The sequence below is a fragment of the Squalius cephalus genome (assembly GCF_949319135.1).
Source record: "Squalius cephalus genome assembly, chromosome: 8".
In the NCBI taxonomy this organism is placed as follows: Eukaryota; Metazoa; Chordata; class Actinopteri; order Cypriniformes; family Leuciscidae; genus Squalius; species Squalius cephalus.
The window spans coordinates 38224316-38241345 of record NC_137129.1 but is presented as its reverse complement, the minus strand read 5'-3'; the positions used below and the strand labels follow the sequence as shown (position 1 = coordinate 38241345).

Below are 17030 nucleotides of genomic sequence, written 5' to 3'. Positions count from 1 at the left end.
ATTTTATCTGATTAAATAAAATATATATATATATACAAGACAAACTAAAATATGTTGTCAATAAAATAAAATTAATAACTTTTTCATGTAAAATAATGGCATTTTTTTAATAATTAAAAATAAACAAATTTTTGAGTTTGACAACAAACACACCACAAAACACAGCTATGCATACGAAACATAATAATAATAATAATAATTAATAATTTCTGAACATTGACTGTCTTTATTCACCTTTGTTTCATGGTTTCTCAATAGAATTGATTAAAGTATAGAATAGAATAGCATAGTTCTAACAGGGTTATATTGTAATGCAGTGTTACAACGTTCCCCACCTGCGCAACTGGGATTCTGCTGGTTATATCAGCTTTAAAAAACTCTCTCAACTGTTAAATAACAGATATGAGATTAAAATAATATCAGATTTGTCTAATTTTAAATAAACACAAAAAACAGAGATGAAGAATTATCTTCAGCAAGAAATTTACTTTTGCTGTGGTTAAAAAAAATGTTCAGTGATATCTTCCAATTTTTTTTTAACTTTGGCACATTTTTTTCTCTATATAGTGTTGATATGGCAACTAGTAAATACACTAAGTTTCGTCATGCTGGCATGTGTGGAAAGTTTTAAACCATGTGTGTTACAACTAGCCCCATGTTAGTTTGTGCCCTGCTCACCCCTATACTGTGTCAGGTGGAGAGGAGAAAAGAGATGACCTGAGGAAATAATACTGAAACATGCAGAAAATTAATTTATGGAATATTATAACAAAGTAGAACATTTATATTACATTTTTAAATTTAAAACATTCAATTACAACATGTATGATTTTTTTTTTTATATCTATATGCTGAGAAGTAGCAGCATATTTTATTTCTTTTTTATTTTCATCATGTATTTCGTATTGTGTGGTTAATTAATTTATTGTAACTAACATGTGTGATGATCAGAGGAGTTGAGTTTTTACCTTTACCTTTCCTTTCCCATTCAGTCTTTCCCTTCGCCTGCACAATCAGACAGGATGAGTTTAGGATGAGCTCACATCCACTGAGAAAACAGAGAATATAAATCACAACTTCATACTCACGTTTAGTGATGTTTGTAATATTTAATCAGTTTTTAATCATACTGTCATCTAAATGTAATCTATGGTACCATGCAGTGTTGTGACGTTTTGGAAATAGTAGTTACAACTAGATATGTACATTTTCTGAAGAAAATGTGAGTGGTGCTTACCATGTGCAACTACTCTGCATCGAGTCAATAAAACTCACCTCCATGTCTGTAGGATATTCTGAGAGGGTCTGGGTTCTCTTACAAGAGGTCTCTCGTACTGCGTAAGAGTATCTTACGCTAGGGGAAAATCCTTTTTCCGCGAGATACTGAAGCCAAAAATTATCCTTAATTTTGTAATAATGTAAAACGCGTTGCGGCAGCATACAGACATAGGCAAGACGCGCCCGCTGCGTCACGTCCCGCTAAAACAGGCGTGAATTAGGCCTATAAATACAGCTCGCAGGCAGCTGATATCCGATTTTTCATCCTTCAAGCGAAGCACACGCATCGCTGGATCCGGAGAGAAGCCGCGCCGTCTGAGGAAGCCTTTTCAGCGGGACGAGTCGTCACTGAAGTCGCTGGCCGCGCCGCCTTCAATCACCTTCCTGCTGCGCTATCCGGCGCTTATATCCTTTTACTCTCTGTGCTGTGTGTGTGTTCGCTGCTACGACACACACCTCCTAAAAGAGCTAGCATCTTTTTAAAGATGCCTTCCTGCGGCTCGTGCAGAGCCACACTCATCGACGGGGACCGCCACGTGATCTGCATTTCCTGCCTGGGTGAGGATCATGCAGCTCTCGCGCTCGCTGAAGGCGGCTGCCCTCATTGCGAGCTATTGCCCATGGCGACTCTGAGGACTCGCCTGGCATTTTTCGGCGAGACTGTACTCACGCCCGCCGTGGTACCGCGGCATAAAAAGCGCTGTGCTTAGCGGGTCCCGGAACCTTCTCCCAGCCGCCAAAGCTCACCGGTTCGCCCGCCTGCTTCACTGGCTTCGTCAGCTTCTCTTCCTGACGCACATTGGCCGCGGTCTGCCGCCGCTTCTGTCGACTGCGCTGACGAGGAAGCCCCGCTGGGGGAGGATGATTCCTGCTCTATCCTGGCGTCAGGCAGTGAGGATTGGGCGAGCTCTGAGGATCTAGCGCCCCCTGCCCGTGCATCGTCAGGCAAGAAAGCTAGCATTGAGACAGAGCTCATGCGCGTACTCGCACAGGCCGTGGCGAGCCTCGGCCTCGAGTGGTCTACGCCTGAGCAGCCTGCTCACAACCGGCTGGATGGGTACTTTCTGCTCGGGGAGCGCGCTTCGCCTGCATCCAAACCAGCACCCTTTCTTCCTGAGTTACATGAAGAAGTCGCTAAGTCCTGGAACGCCCCCTATTCAGCTAGAGTGCGCCCTTCTGTTTCTCTGGCATTCTCCGCCGTTGACGATGCCAAGAACAGAGGATACCACTCGCTGCCGCCGGTCGAAGAGGTGATAGCAGTCCACTTATGCCCGCCCTCCGCTGGACGGCGCTAAGCTAGCGCTACCCTTGAAAGCTTGCTGCGCGACGTCAACCCTGCTCCGCCGCGCTTTCTCCGCCACCGGGCAGGCTGCGTCAGCGCTGCATTCCATGGCCACACTGCAGATTTTCCAGGTTGATCTCCTCCGAAAGCTGGACGAGAAAGGACCAGATGCAATCTGCGTGCCAGAAGTAAGAAGTGCTATGGACCTCGCTCTCCGCGCTACTAAGTCTGCTGCACAGGCCATAGGACGGAGCATGGCCTCTCTCACCGTGACTGAGAGACACCTGTGGCTAACGCTCTCCGAGATGTCTGAGTCCGAGCACGCCGCGTTCCTTGACGCTCCGCTTTCTCCTGCTGGCCTCTTTGGATCTTCCGTCAAGGATTTCGCGGAAAGATTCGCCGAGGTACAGACAGCGTCACAGGCCATGAAGCACTTCCTACCGAAGTGCTCCAGTTCTGCAGCAGGCCGTGCGAAACCGTCTGCTCAGAGCTCACAGCCTCAGCCTCCACCCACCGCCGCCACTTCGCAGCGCCGACAGGCCCGAAGCGCGAGACTGCGCTCTCGCTCATCCAGCCGCCGCCCCGCCCCGCGTGGTCCACTGCCTAGGATTGTGGTGAAGCCCGAGGCCCCGAAGTCGTCCTAGCACGCCTAGGAAAACGACGGTGTTCAAGTCCCGCTGTGGCCGGACTTCCACCAAAACTCATCGCTCGTCCAGTTCCAAGAAATGTGACTGGTCCAGTGTTTTTCGCAGTCAACAAGCCGGTTCCACTGCCCGCTTGCCTGCACACAAATGCCGTTTTCACGGCTACCCAGATAAATCCCAAAAAGAGTGTATTTTCTGGTGTCCCGGCCACGGCCGATGGTGTTATATGTGTAGACAAAATGCCCACTGCCCAGTGCCCATTCCTACACACAAGCACAGCCCGTCACACAGGGCTCGCGCACATAAAATCGACTCAGATCGATTGCGCATTAAACGTGATAAATGTGCCCACTACCCAGTGCCCATTAACACTACGTTCTGCATGTCTCAAGGTTTCTGTAAAAACGAAACCAACGTGCATTCGCTCTGGTCAGGCTGACAATGCTCTCAGTGTTGTAAATGTGCCCGCTATCCCGCGCCCACATCCACACATAGACATGACAGTTCCTACGGGACTCGCCCAGCCCTCCCCCTCTCTGCCCGCTGTTATCAGCACACCCCCTGCCTCAAATGTCATGAGCGCGACGCTTATGTTACAGCACACCGAAGCCCCTCTGTCGCTGAGCGAACGGAGCGCGCTTCGCATTCAACTCCTAGCTATTCATGCAGATGCATGGGCAAGGCTACCCGGGGTTTCGAAGTGGGTGCTAGACATTATAAAAAGAGGCTATTCGCTGCAGTTTCGCCGACGCCCTCGCCGCTATACGGCGCGCGTCGAAACCACAGTGAAAACAGAAGTAGCACATCTACTTCGAGCCGAAATTGTGAAACTATTGAGCAAAGGGGCCATAGAGCCTCTCTCTCAAGCTCAGAGCGAAGGAGGGCTATACAGCAGATACTTCCTGGTACCGAAAAAAGATGGGGGTCTCAGACCCATACTAGATCTAAGACAACTGAACAGGGTGCTTGCGAAGCGACAGTTCAGAATGCTCATGACCAGAAAAATCCTCGCACAGATTCGCCGAGGAGATTGGTTTGTGTCAATAGATCTGAAAGACGCGTATTTTCAAATACAGATAGCGTCACGTCACAGGAGATTTTTGAGATTCGCCTTCGAGGGCCAGGCATATCAGTACACAGTCCTGCCGTTCGGCTTATCCCTAGCACCCCGTACATTTACGATGTGCATGGATGCACCCCTCAGGCTACAGGGCATGCGAGTATTGAACTACTTGGACGATTGGCTGATTCTAGCTCAATCTCACTCGGAGCTCGTAGAGCACAGGACCATTTTACTCGATCACCTCGAGAATCTGGGTCTCAGAGTCAATTGGGCGAAGAGTTCTCTGTCCCCCAGACAGATAATATCTTTTCTGGGCACAGAGCTGGAATCGCTGTCCATGATAGCACGGCTATCACCACAGCGCACACTGGACATTCAGCGCGAAGCGAGCTCTTTCCGCTGCGGCGCATCTGTCCCGCTCAAGAAATTTCAGAGGATGCTAGGTCTCATGGCCTCAGCATCATCAGTGCTTCAGCTGGGCTTGCTCCGCATGCACCCACTGCAGTTCTGGCTGAAAGCGCGAGTACCACGCCGAGCGTGGGCCTCCGGTCTGCTTCGTCTCAAGGTCAATCAGAAATGCATCACAGCTCTGAAACCTTGGAAAGCAAACGATTGGTACCAATCAGGTGTAAGCCTGGGGACTTCCTCAAGGGTGAGGGTGGTGTCTACGGACGCATCCACCTCGGGATGGGGAGCGCTGCTCGAGGGCAGACCGTTCTTCGGCCAATGGTCAGAACGGGAGAAGCTTCTGCACATAAACTGCCTCGAAATGTTGGCAGTAGACAACGCGCTGATGCGTTTTTGTCCCCAAATAAGAGGACACCACGTCCTGGACCGCTCGGACAACATGTCTGTGGTGTCCTACATAAATCGCCAGGGCGGCCTCAGGTCCTGGAACCTGCACTGGCTAGCAGAACGCCTCCTGGTGTGGGCTCAGCGCAACCTGCTCTCGCTGAGAGCAGCGCACGTGCCAGGGCTCCTAAACATAGGACCAGACAGACTGTCCAGGAACAGTGTTCCGGCAGGTGAATGGTCTCTACACCCACAGACAGTCCAACTGCTGTGGAAGAAATTCGGCAGAGTGGAAGTAGACCTGTTTGCGTCTCAAGAAAACGCTCACTGTCTGGAATTTTTCTCCAAGAGCAGGGACGCGCTGGCTCATGTATGGCCCCGCCGCCCGCTCTATGCTTTTCCCACCATCTCTCTCCTGCCTCAGGTGATAGAGCGGATCAGGGAAGAGGGATGCTCAGTGCTGCTCGTAGCGCCGTTCTGGAAAAACCAACCCTGGTTCCCAGTTATGATGCAGCTAGCGAGCACTGCCCCATGGCCAGTGCCAGTGAGAAGAGACCTCCTCTCTCAGGCCTACGGCTCAATTCGGCATCCTCACCCAGAGCTGTTATCCCTTCATGTTTGGGCCATCAACGGGTACCCACTGATCTCCCAAAGGGAGTGTTAAACACGATCACGCTGGCTAGAGCTCCATCTACACGACGTCTCTACTCCTCAAAATGGTCAGTGTTTTCCGGCTGGTGCGCAGCTCGTGGCGTGTCACCCCCAGACTGTGGGGTGACGGAGGTACTCTCCTTCCTACAGGAGCTGTTGGATAAGAGCAGGACCCCTTCCACGCTCAAAGTTTATGTGGCAGCTATAGCAGCGTTCTCGAGAACAACGCTTGGTCAGTCAATAGGAAGGAACGATTTAGTCATCCGCTTCCTCAGAGGAGCTAAGAGACTGAATCCTCCCAGACCTCCCTCAGTCCCTGTATGGGACCTTTCTACGGTGCTGGAAGCCATGAAAGGTGGCCCATTCAAGCCTTTGCAGACGATTGATCTTAAACACCTGTCTTTCAAGACGGTGTTTCTTCTGGCTCTCGCTTCAGTGAAGCGCATAGGGGACTTACACGCGCTCTCAGTAAGCTCGATGTGCATGGAGTTTGGGCCTAATGACTCAAGAGTTATACTCAAACCTAGGCACGGTTATGTTCCAAAATCCCTCAACACACCGTTTAGGGCACAGGTCATTTCCCTGTCAGCCCTACCGGTCTCTGATGAGGAAGGAGACGCGAGCTTCCTTTGCCCAGTCAGGGCATTAAGAGCTTATGTGTCTCACTCTTCTGTCTTCAGGCAGACAGAGCAGCTCTTTGTTTCATTCAGCAGGCGTTCTAAGGGACTAGCCGTGTTGAAACAAAGCCTATCCAGATGGATAGTTGACGCTATTGAGCTAGCGTACGCTTCCAAGGGCATGCAATGCCCGCTGGGTGTCAGAGCGCACTCCACGAGAAGCATGGCTTCATCGTGGGCCTGGTCAAGTGGGATTGCCTTGCAAGATATATGTATGGCGGCAGGCTGGGCCTCCCCGTCTACATTTATAAGGTTTTACAACCTAGAGGTTCCCGCCCTACAGGCCAGAAACTGTCGGTCTTAATGACCAGTATTATCTGTACTGATGCTATCGGTTCAGAATGCTGTGTCTACAGAGCACAGCTCACTGATCGACCGTAAAAAAAAAAAAAAAAAATGCTATGGGCCATCAGTTCAGGCCGTACCCCGCCCTGTCTGTATGATGTAATCCGCGTCTAAGTGACGCTGCTATATGAGGAAGAGCGCGGCTTCGTCCCTCCCTCTTCCCGGACTCCCTGTGAGTTCCCTGGGTGACTGTGCACTATATGAACCCCGGGTTTTCGCCCTCGGGTCTTTGGTGTCAGATCCCAGCACGCACGGCGTCTTGCATTGGGTCCCCTAGCGTAAGATACTCTTACGCAGTACGAGAGACCTCTCGTAAGAGAACGTACACAGTTACTAACGTAACCTCGTTCTCTCTAGTAGAGGGAACGAGTACTGCGTATCTTGCCGTGCATGCATACGCTCTGGTTTGCTTCGAAGATGAAAAACTGGATATCAGCTGCCTGCGAGCTGTATTTATAGGCCTAATCCACGCCTGTTTCGGGAAGCACCCTCATTGGGTCTGACGTCACGCCAGGCCTCGCTCGATAGGCTGCTGCAGTTGCCGCAGAACAGCCAATAGGCGCGCGAGCCGTCTTGCCTATGTCTGTATGCTGCCGCAACGCGTTTTACATTATTACAAAATAAGGATAATTTTTGGCTTCAGTATTTCGCGGAAAAAGGATTTTCCCCTAGCGTAAGATACTCTTACGCAGTACTCTACTAGAGAGAACCGAGGTTACGTTAGTAACCGAGTACGATATGGGTATGGATTTAACAAGATGCTAACATGATTAGCATGTTTTAACAAGATGCTAACACAATTAGCATGTTTATAACAAGATGCTGTAAGGGTGGATTCTTGCAGTGGTTCAGTCTGCAAGAAATGCCGAATGACTAAAGAAACGTTCTAAGCAAGATGGTAGAAAACTGCACATTTCTTGTCTATTCCACCCACTGCCACTTATACCAACGACGGAAATAAGCGCAGTTACAATAGCTTAATATTTGTGGGAGAGTGTTGCTATAGAGAGTGACGATATTGTATTGCAATATGTAGCACTTCAAAGTCAATACCACTTCAAAACTAGTTAGCACATTAGTTGTAATTGAAAAGGTTTAATGACAAAATATGGTTATGGTTACACTTAAAATAGTTACAAAATAGATGTATGAGATGATGATAACTTATATTATTAATTGTACCCAGCATGTAAAATGTTACCTTAGAGAGAGAGAGAGAGACAAAGAAAAGAGGAGGCAAAAGGAGAGAGCCCCGAGAATAAGAAGAGAGCCCCAAGAAAGGGACCCAGAGCATCAAAGAGACAGAGCAACAGTTTCAATCTTATTTTATCCTTTCCTTGACCATGTGACTAAAAACCAGATGTGAGACATTCAAACTGACCAATCAGATAATTACGAGTCCCCCACTGTACTAAAGGTGTGACAATTCATTGACCCCCAAAGTACACACATCTTGCTAGATCACTATCAGAAACCTCTGTGCCTTTAGGAACTCCAAATGGTCATTGTGGTAGGAAGAGGGGGTAGAAAAACAGTCAAGCAAATATCTTTGTTCATTTAAAATATCTTGGATTATTATCAATTCTACAATGCTAACATGATTAACATGTTTTTAACAAGATTCTAACAAATTAGCATGCTTTTAACAAGATGCTAACACACTTAGCATGTTTTTAACAAGATGCTAACATGATTAACATGTTTTTAACAAGATTCTAACACAATTAGCATGCTTTTAACAAGATGCTAACACTATTAACAAGATGCTAGCATAATGCTAACATGATTAGCATGTTGGTAACATGATGTTAACATGATTAGCATGATATACTAACGTGATGTTAACACGATTTTCATGTTTGCTAGCACGTTTTAGCAAGATGCTAATATAATTAGCATGTTACTAGCATGATGATAACACAATTAACATGTTGTTAGCATGATGCTAACACATTTTGACTTGTTTTTATAAAATTAAAAAAAATGGTTAGCATTTTTAACATGTTTTAATACTTAGCTTATCGCTATGAGCATAGATATTCACTGCTAGCATGTGTAGCATGTTGGAAGTCCTGTTTGCTAGCATGAGTCAAAAGAGCTAAACCACATGTCTCTATGATGTTCTGATGCAGAGATATATGTTTTGTTAAACGGTTGCTAGGGTACTCTGTATGGTTGTTAGGCAGTGGCTTGGCAGCTGCCAATGATGCTCCACAGGCTGCTTGTCAATATGAATGAAATAAACCAATCGCAATCCCTCTATGACATTCAGATTTATAGATAAAACTCTTTGGGTTTGGGTTGTTAGGGTGCTCAACAGTGGTTGCTACGGCGTAGCTAGGAAGTGGTGAAGGTGATTGGTGAATGGCTGTTTGCTGCCCCAAGTCAAACAAGCCACCCTCATGTTTCTATGACGCTTCTATCCGAAGATGTTTCTTTCACTGGAAGTCTATGGACTTGTTGCTAGGGTGCTCTAAATGGTTGCTAGGGTGTGGCTTGATAGCTTAATGATGATCCTTAACCCTCTGAGGTCTGAGGTGTTTTCTGGGCCCTGGAGGTGTTCTGACATGCTCTGACATTTCTGGTTATTTCTGTTACTTGTGACATTTTCATGGCTAAAGTCTAATTACACTGTATTCAGCACAAACTCTGCTACAATAATATATCAGCAGCATGTATGTAAAAGTTTGTAGTTTTGAGATAATGACATTTATGCGTGGTTTGTGAAAATACAAAAATAAATTCTCACTGAAATAAGGTCATGAAACCCATACTGATTATTTCTTCACAAGACTTTTGAAAATTGTATGACGTAGCCTAGAATATTTGCTCTAAAACTATGTGAGAATCACCCTGACTGCTCATTCAGAGAAGACAATATATTGATTTAAAAATTTTACGACGTGTTTTGTGTGATAAAGCAATATGCGAAGGGGCGGATCATCTCATTAATATGAAAGTTTTCCACACCTGAGAAAGACAAAGAACCTCCCTAATGGCCCTATTAGGAGCTTATCAGGGCCCATCATTCTGACCACCCTTGCACAAAGAATGAGGAGATTTAAAAAAGAATGGCTTTTAAAATTGTTTGGATTTATTTACAACACAACATAATCCAAAGATACACAACAAAAAAGTACCATGTTCATGTACAGAGACATGTACTGTGAACGTTGAAGTCAGCAGGACTCAGTGGCATCTAGGCCCTGAAAAAAAAAAAAAAAAAAAAAAAAGTGAACATACTGATATCAAGAGAAAGGCCTGCACGATTTTGGGAATACATTTTAGATTTTTCTTGTTAAAATTGTTTTTTAAAATTCACAGAATACACACACACACTCACACAAATGTTTCCAACAATATATTATACAGTATAATGAACACCAGGTTTGTTGTGCCTTGTAGGTATAGGCTATGCGCAGTGCTGCATAAAATAATAACAATATAGCAGCCTATATATATTTTCAAAAAGATTTCAGTAACAACCAAGCTAGAGAAAAATATATTGATTATCATGTTACTTCAAATGTTTCCATCCGTTATGATGATATGAAATTAGATAATAATAAAAACATGAAGCCGTTTGCTGCGTTTTGCTTTCATCCAAAATATGATGTGTACATTCAAACGCGATCGCGCAGGAAAATATGATACATTCAAACGCGATCGCGCTCAAATATAAAACATTATGGTTACCACATATCTACGTTTGAGCAGATATCCACAAACACAGTAACAGTAAACACGGGTCTAAATATTATAATATTCCCCATATATCTAGCAACAGTTCAACTGCAACGTGACATTTATGCAACAATAACAAACTAATATGTAAGAATTTCTTACCTTACACCTTTCTTGTCTTCAAATATCGTTCTTTTTCTTCTGAGGTAATTCCAATGTAAGCTCACCGCGCGTCTTTCAAACTCGACGAAAAGTGAAGTGAAGTGTTTTGTTGTTGAGGTAATGAGCGAGACGCGGTCCATGTGGAGATTTGCATGTGAATATCTTTTGCGTGAGTGGGCGTGGCCAAATTAACTGTAATGAGGAAGCGTTTGAGAAGCTGGACATCTTGTTGGTTTTATACAAATTACTTAAACAGAGAATATTTGTTTTCGTTTTGAATCCGATCATTTAAAAGTACACACTTAAATGTTTATAAAGGTATATGGCTCATAAATGTGTGACAAGTATTCGCTGAGTTTTGTTTCAGTTTATAGACGTGCTCAAGAAAAAAAAGTTCACCGCGACGGAGAGGCAGAACGCACACCCTGTTTATTTTCTTTATTTTACAAAAGCACAATGTTTTGGTTTGATTGTAAGTGGACACATACAAAAGGAGAAATATCACAGATTCTTTTTTTATATTTCTTTTTTCTGTATGACTATAAATGACTGAGTAATTTAAGTTTATAGTGCTACAATGTGGAGAAAATCCAGCAAAACGCGCCGGCGCGTTTGTCGACCTCAGAGGGTTAATCATCTTAGCTTAATGAGAGACTGATTGGTTGCCTGAGTAAAATGAGCTCACTCCCTTGTCTCTATGACACAGTGATGCAAAGTCAAGTTCAATACAAAATTCCTATGCAAGTTACCATAGTAGGATATGGATCGCCTGTTTCATGCAATTGCATTGCAATTTTGGGCACCTCTTTCACCCCAGGCCCAGAGGTTCAACTTACACCCCATTACAAAGTATGTTCTGAGCCTTTCAGCCTCTTCAAATGTGGTAACCCACACATTTCTATGAAATTCTCGCTGAGATATGACCCATCAAAATTAGTCTTCTACTCTTTGGCTCTCAACGAAGGCGGTCACATTTTTCTTCCCCTCCTCTCCCTTATCCCCCCTGCTTTGCTGCCTCGTCTAGTCTACTGTCTTGTACTTTGAGAGACTCTCTCCGCACTGCTCTCCAAACAAAGAAATTATGGATTTGATCAACTGGTCTCTCAACACAATTGACACCATCTTCTCGACGAGAAGCTTGGGTTCGGGGGAACCTGACTGCCCTGCCGGAACGTTCGTAGCTGGCTACACGATGGACGCGTGGGAGAGGTGGCGGGTCATGTGTCTGGCAGCTCTTTCCGTGGAGGACATTGAAGATATCTACCTATTCGGAACCATGATAACAGGTTTTCTGCTGTTTGGATTAGGCATTGCCCTGGTTTATCGAGGAATTAAGAAGACGGTGACAGCTGTCCAAAACCCCACAAGGCGGCCCGTCATGATTGAAGCAGTGGGCATAGCTGTCAGCACTCAGACTATGACTATGAACCACAATATGGATAACATCATGGAGAAGCTCACAGCTTTGCAAAGGCAAATGGATCGTTTCGGAGACCAAAATGGACCAGGAGCTATGTAAATTGGAATGCGGCTACTCGTCCCAAGACCAAACAATCCCAATCTTATCTGCTTTCGGCCCCCCTATACCAGCACTGGCCTTGGCCGAGGCCGCTGCTGCAACAACAACTCCTCCGGAAGAGCACTGCAGCGAGACGCTCTTGCGTTCCTTCCCCCATTCCCCACAGACACCTGCTGATTGTTGACTCTGTCTGGGACCTGATCAAGGTTGTCTCCATGGCAATTGCTGTGTATCGCTATGACATCCTGCGGACTGAGGCATCTAGATTAGGATGCCAGGCGTAGCGACTCTCCAGGCCTACACATACACGAACTCTTACATACATACAGATATGCAATCACCCCCCATCCCTCGCCTTCGACGCTTTGTACCACCAGTCTGACAGGCGGGTCTGTGACCAGCGCCGAAAATGGCTGCAGGACCGGATGGCTGCTTGCCTGTGCTGGGTTAACTCCATCCCCCACTCCCCTCCCCTGTTGCAAGTCTTGTGTGTTCATGTTGTACTGATTATGTGCTAATGTTGCTGAGGTGTTTTTTTTACTGTTCCCAAACTGTACTCCTTACAGGAGCATAGTCTGGGGGTTGCCTTTATTCTCCTCACCTCTCCTCATGTTATGCTGTATTTTTTTCCTCAATGCTCTGTCTTCCTGTCCTGTCTACCCCCTTGTCATATTGTATATGTTTGTATGGACAGGTTGATGGCTAATTTCACTGGTACTTGTGACTAAGTGACAATAAAGGCTACTACTACTACACAATGTAAAGTCTATGGGATTGTATTCGCCCTCTTTTACGCCTGCCGGACGAACATCGTTCACTCAATCGCTTATAAAAGTCATAGCTCACCTCTCCTCAATAATCCGCACGATTTGATGTCCATCTCATTCATGGGTCAATGACAAACACTGCGGGATGAGTTACGCGCCAAGTTTTGTACAGAAGAAGAATAATAAATATGTGAGTGTAATTTTTATGGCGAGCTCCAATAATGTGGTGTTTGGACTTGATTTGTCTATTATCTTTATTCTTCATTACCTTTGTAAGATTTTTTCAACTTTCTATCTTTGTTTTTTATTCATTCCACAAACAATTCACAAATAGTTGCGTAAATTAGGCCCATTCATATTTATAAATATGCACAGGTGAACTTCTCATGTCTCGTATCTCAAGCTAACGCAGCTTTCTTTACTCTTTTACTGTAAACTGTGATTAAATAATACTGTAAAAACGACATATCTATGAATATCTACTGAATTTTACATATAAAATATGTTTTAAATTTCATCTTAACATGTTTATAAAGCCACCAAAAGTGTGTGAATTTTATGTACAAATCAAACCGATGACCCTGATTAAAGGGTTAGTTCACCCAAAAATGAAAATTCTGTCAGTAATTACTCACCCTCGTGTTGTTCCAACCATGTAAGTCTTTCGTTCATCTTCGGAACACAAATTAAGATATTTTTGATGAAATCTGAGAGCTGGCTCACTCCTTCATAGGCTTTCAGAGGGACCGAAACTCGTCAGCCCAGAAAAGTTATTAAAAACATCGTTAAAATAGTCCAAGTGACTACAGTGGCTCTACATTACGTTTATCATGCGACGACAATACTTTTTGTGCGGAAAAACAACAAAAATAACGACTTTATCCAACTATTAGTGTTCTTCAATGTGGGCCTCTGACGAGAGTTCACGGGAGCACCACGACGCATGCACGAGAACTGAGATTACGGCGTTCTTCTTCTATTGTTACTAGCTGCTCACTCCTTAGGAGTATTACCGCCATTTACTGTACAAGATCATAGATATCATATAATAATATGATATCTATGTACAAGATGACGTCCCGACATTGCCGGAAGCGCAAAACGGTCTGTTTATAAGCAGAGGAAGACGCACGCTGTAGAACGAAGAAGAAGAAGAAGAACGCCGTAATCTCAGTTCTCGCGCATGTGTCGTGGCGCTCCCGTGAACTCTCGTCAGAGGCCCACATTGAAGAACACTAATAGTTGGATAAAGTCGTTATTTTTGTTGTTTTTCCGCACAAAATATTATAAAGTATTGTCGTCGCATTATAAACGTAATGTAGAGCCACTGTAGTCACTTGAGCTATTTTAACAATGTTTTTAATAACTTTTTTGGGCTGACGAGTTTCGGTCCCTCTGAAAGCCTATGGAGGAGTGATGTAGCCGTCAGATTTCATCAAAAATATCTTAATTTGTGTTCCGAAGATGAACGAAAGTCTTACGGGGTTGGAACAACATGAGGGTGAGTAATTACTGACAGAATTTTCATTTTTGGGTGAACTAACCCTTTATATAATAGTTGTGAACCTGAATCACACTCCAAAATATCTGTTAGAGGAGAGGTAATCATAATTGTCAGGATGTACACTCGGATACCAAGGTTTGAAGGATTCAGTATAACTTTTTATTGAAGCTCTCGTTGGACACCAGGTAAATGTAGATGCATTAACAGGTACTCTGAGAATAACATTGATGAATGATCTTTTCTCTTGCAGATAGCGGCAGGCTTGAATATGGCACAAGCATGTTCCTTTGTAGTGCTCAGTGATTGCTGGGATTGATGACAGGTGCAGGTGATTAGTATTCGGGTGAGTGTGATCTTTGTGTTGTGGATGTGAATGAGCCTGATTGATTCCTAACAATAATATTGGACACGATAAAACAGAAACAACAACAAAAAAAAAGTACAAAGAAATGAATGTCTTTATTCAGATGCTGAATCACTTTGATGTAAAGCAGCAACAAATGATTCTCATCCTTTGAGTAAGAACACATCTTGTTTATGTTTTTAAACATTAATTACATGAAACTTTATTTTCATCAAGTATTTCGTATTAGGGGTATAAATTCATTTATTGTTATTGACAGGTGTGATGATCAGTGGAGTTGAGTTTTTACCTCCATCATTACGGCACGGGCAAAAAAATGGATAGAGTTTCCCAGTGAAAGACTGATCAGTGAAAGAGTAGAGATGAGAGCTGGTCTCCATATCATAAAAGGAGAGCAGACCCTCCTCATAATCCACAAACACACTGACCCGCTGCGGCTTCACTCTCACACACAGAGAGACAGGAGGATCATCACAGGCTTTATATTCATTCTCATTCCTCAGAGCCACAGTCCAACATCCATCATTGGGATTCATTGTGATCTCTACCTTCCTGTTAATGGATTCTCTGGCCACTCCTACAGTCCATTCAGTCTTTCCCTTCACCTGCACCTCAAAATAAAATCTCCCTGAGGAGAATCCCTCCTTTCCCAGGACAATTGCATATCTATCAAATCTCTCTGGTTTGTCTGGGAGTTTCTGTCTAATGTCTCCATGTTTCACTTGTTTTCCATCATCAGACAGGATGAGTTTAGGATGAGCTGTATCAGGATCCAGAGTCACATCCACTGAGAAAACAGAATATGAATCACAAATTCAAAATACAGATATTTAGTGATGATGTTTGTAATATGTAATAAGTGTTTAATCTTACTGTCGGTCAGTGATGAAGCTGTGAGTATCTGAATGTAATCTAGTGTAGTGCAGACAGCACACTGTACCTGCATACTGCTGTCTCCTCTTCAGTTCTGTAGAGACACATGACAATAAAACACCATCAGATCTTTGACATGTTTATGTGTGGAATGATAGATGAGATTTAAGGTTATATTTAAAGAATTCTACAACATCATGTTTTATCTGATCAATGTCTCTCTGCTGATATTTAAAAAATCCCTGAACTCCTATTGTGTTTGAGCTCGAAATATTCCTCCTTTTTAGAACATCTTTGGGAATGTTTTGTAAAAAAAATTATGAAATTTGTATTTGAGATATTGTTATGCCTAATGTTATTCATCTCAGTTTTGGAGTGTATTAGTGTTGTGGTTATTCAGCAAAGACAACACTATAAAAAAATAATCTTTAAGAAAATTCAAATGAAAGCCCAGCACTGCAAAGGTCAGAAATATTCCAATAAAAAATAAAAATTTGCATCTTAAATTCATGATGTCTATCCATTTGATTTTCTTCTGCTAAACTGATTTTATCTGACACATAATCACAACATTTAGATGAAACAGCTGAAAAGACCAACAGAAAATGGCAGAAAATTAATGTTTCTTTCTGTTGTTTCTCATCTAAAAGTGTTCACAGATTTACTAAAGCCTCAGGGTTCTGGTTACAGTGATGAAGCTTCTAGTACAAGATGAATTTACTGCATGTTTTCTGAAATTAGAGATGAATATGACCTGCTCTCTTCAAGAAGAACTGTGATGATAATGAGACACAAACACATGATCACACACTTCTCTTATTTCAGCTTTAACAGACTCATTCTTCATTACTGATATTAAAAGATGATAAAAATAAAGATGATAAATATTTGGCTCCTGTCTGCTCTGCTGCTGCTGCTGCGTTGCATTGGTTTGCGTCTGTAAGCTTCGTATCTTTCTGTTTTAATCACTATTTACTACCATTCCTTGTTATTTATACTGCTAAATATAACTTAATCAACATCACACATTAACCAGACATCGCTAGCTTCAATCTAAATCGTTATTACTAGCACAAACACGCTAGTAATTCGCTAGCCTGTTAGCGTGCCATCCGTGCACTCTTTATTTATTTATTTGTATTCTCTAGTGCGCTCGCGCCTTCCGTGCGCTCTTTATTTATTTATTTGTTTATTTATTTGTTCTCTAGCGCGCTCGCGCCTTCCCTGCGCTCTTTATTCATTTATTTTTTCTCGCGCGCCTTTTACGAGTTCATCAAAAAACTGTGGTATCAGTCAACAAACACGGTGAGTCATGTCATCTTCTCCTCTTATTGTCACTTGCACCTCATGCAACATGTATAGCATAGCCTTCTCTGTCAGCACAGGGTTTACATGTGATAAATGCAGGGAGATCGTAAAGCTGAT

General features: G+C 43.7%; 1 protein-coding gene across 1 annotated transcript in view; it reads right to left on the bottom strand.

Annotated features, from left to right (window-relative positions):
* Window positions 1-14971: 14971 nt before the first annotated feature.
* Window positions 14972-17030, bottom strand: part of LOC307163334 (uncharacterized protein) — a gene marked incomplete at its 3' end in the record, with an annotated part of 38287 nt that continues 36228 nt past the window's right edge. Inside the window, exons 13-14 of the mRNA XM_079879368.1 lie at window positions 15673-15699; window positions 14972-15519 (exon numbers count right to left, since the gene is read on the bottom strand). Coding sequence (XP_079735494.1) covers window positions 14972-15519; window positions 15673-15699 — 575 coding nt within the window. The remainder of the gene's footprint in view (window positions 15520-15672; window positions 15700-17030) is intronic.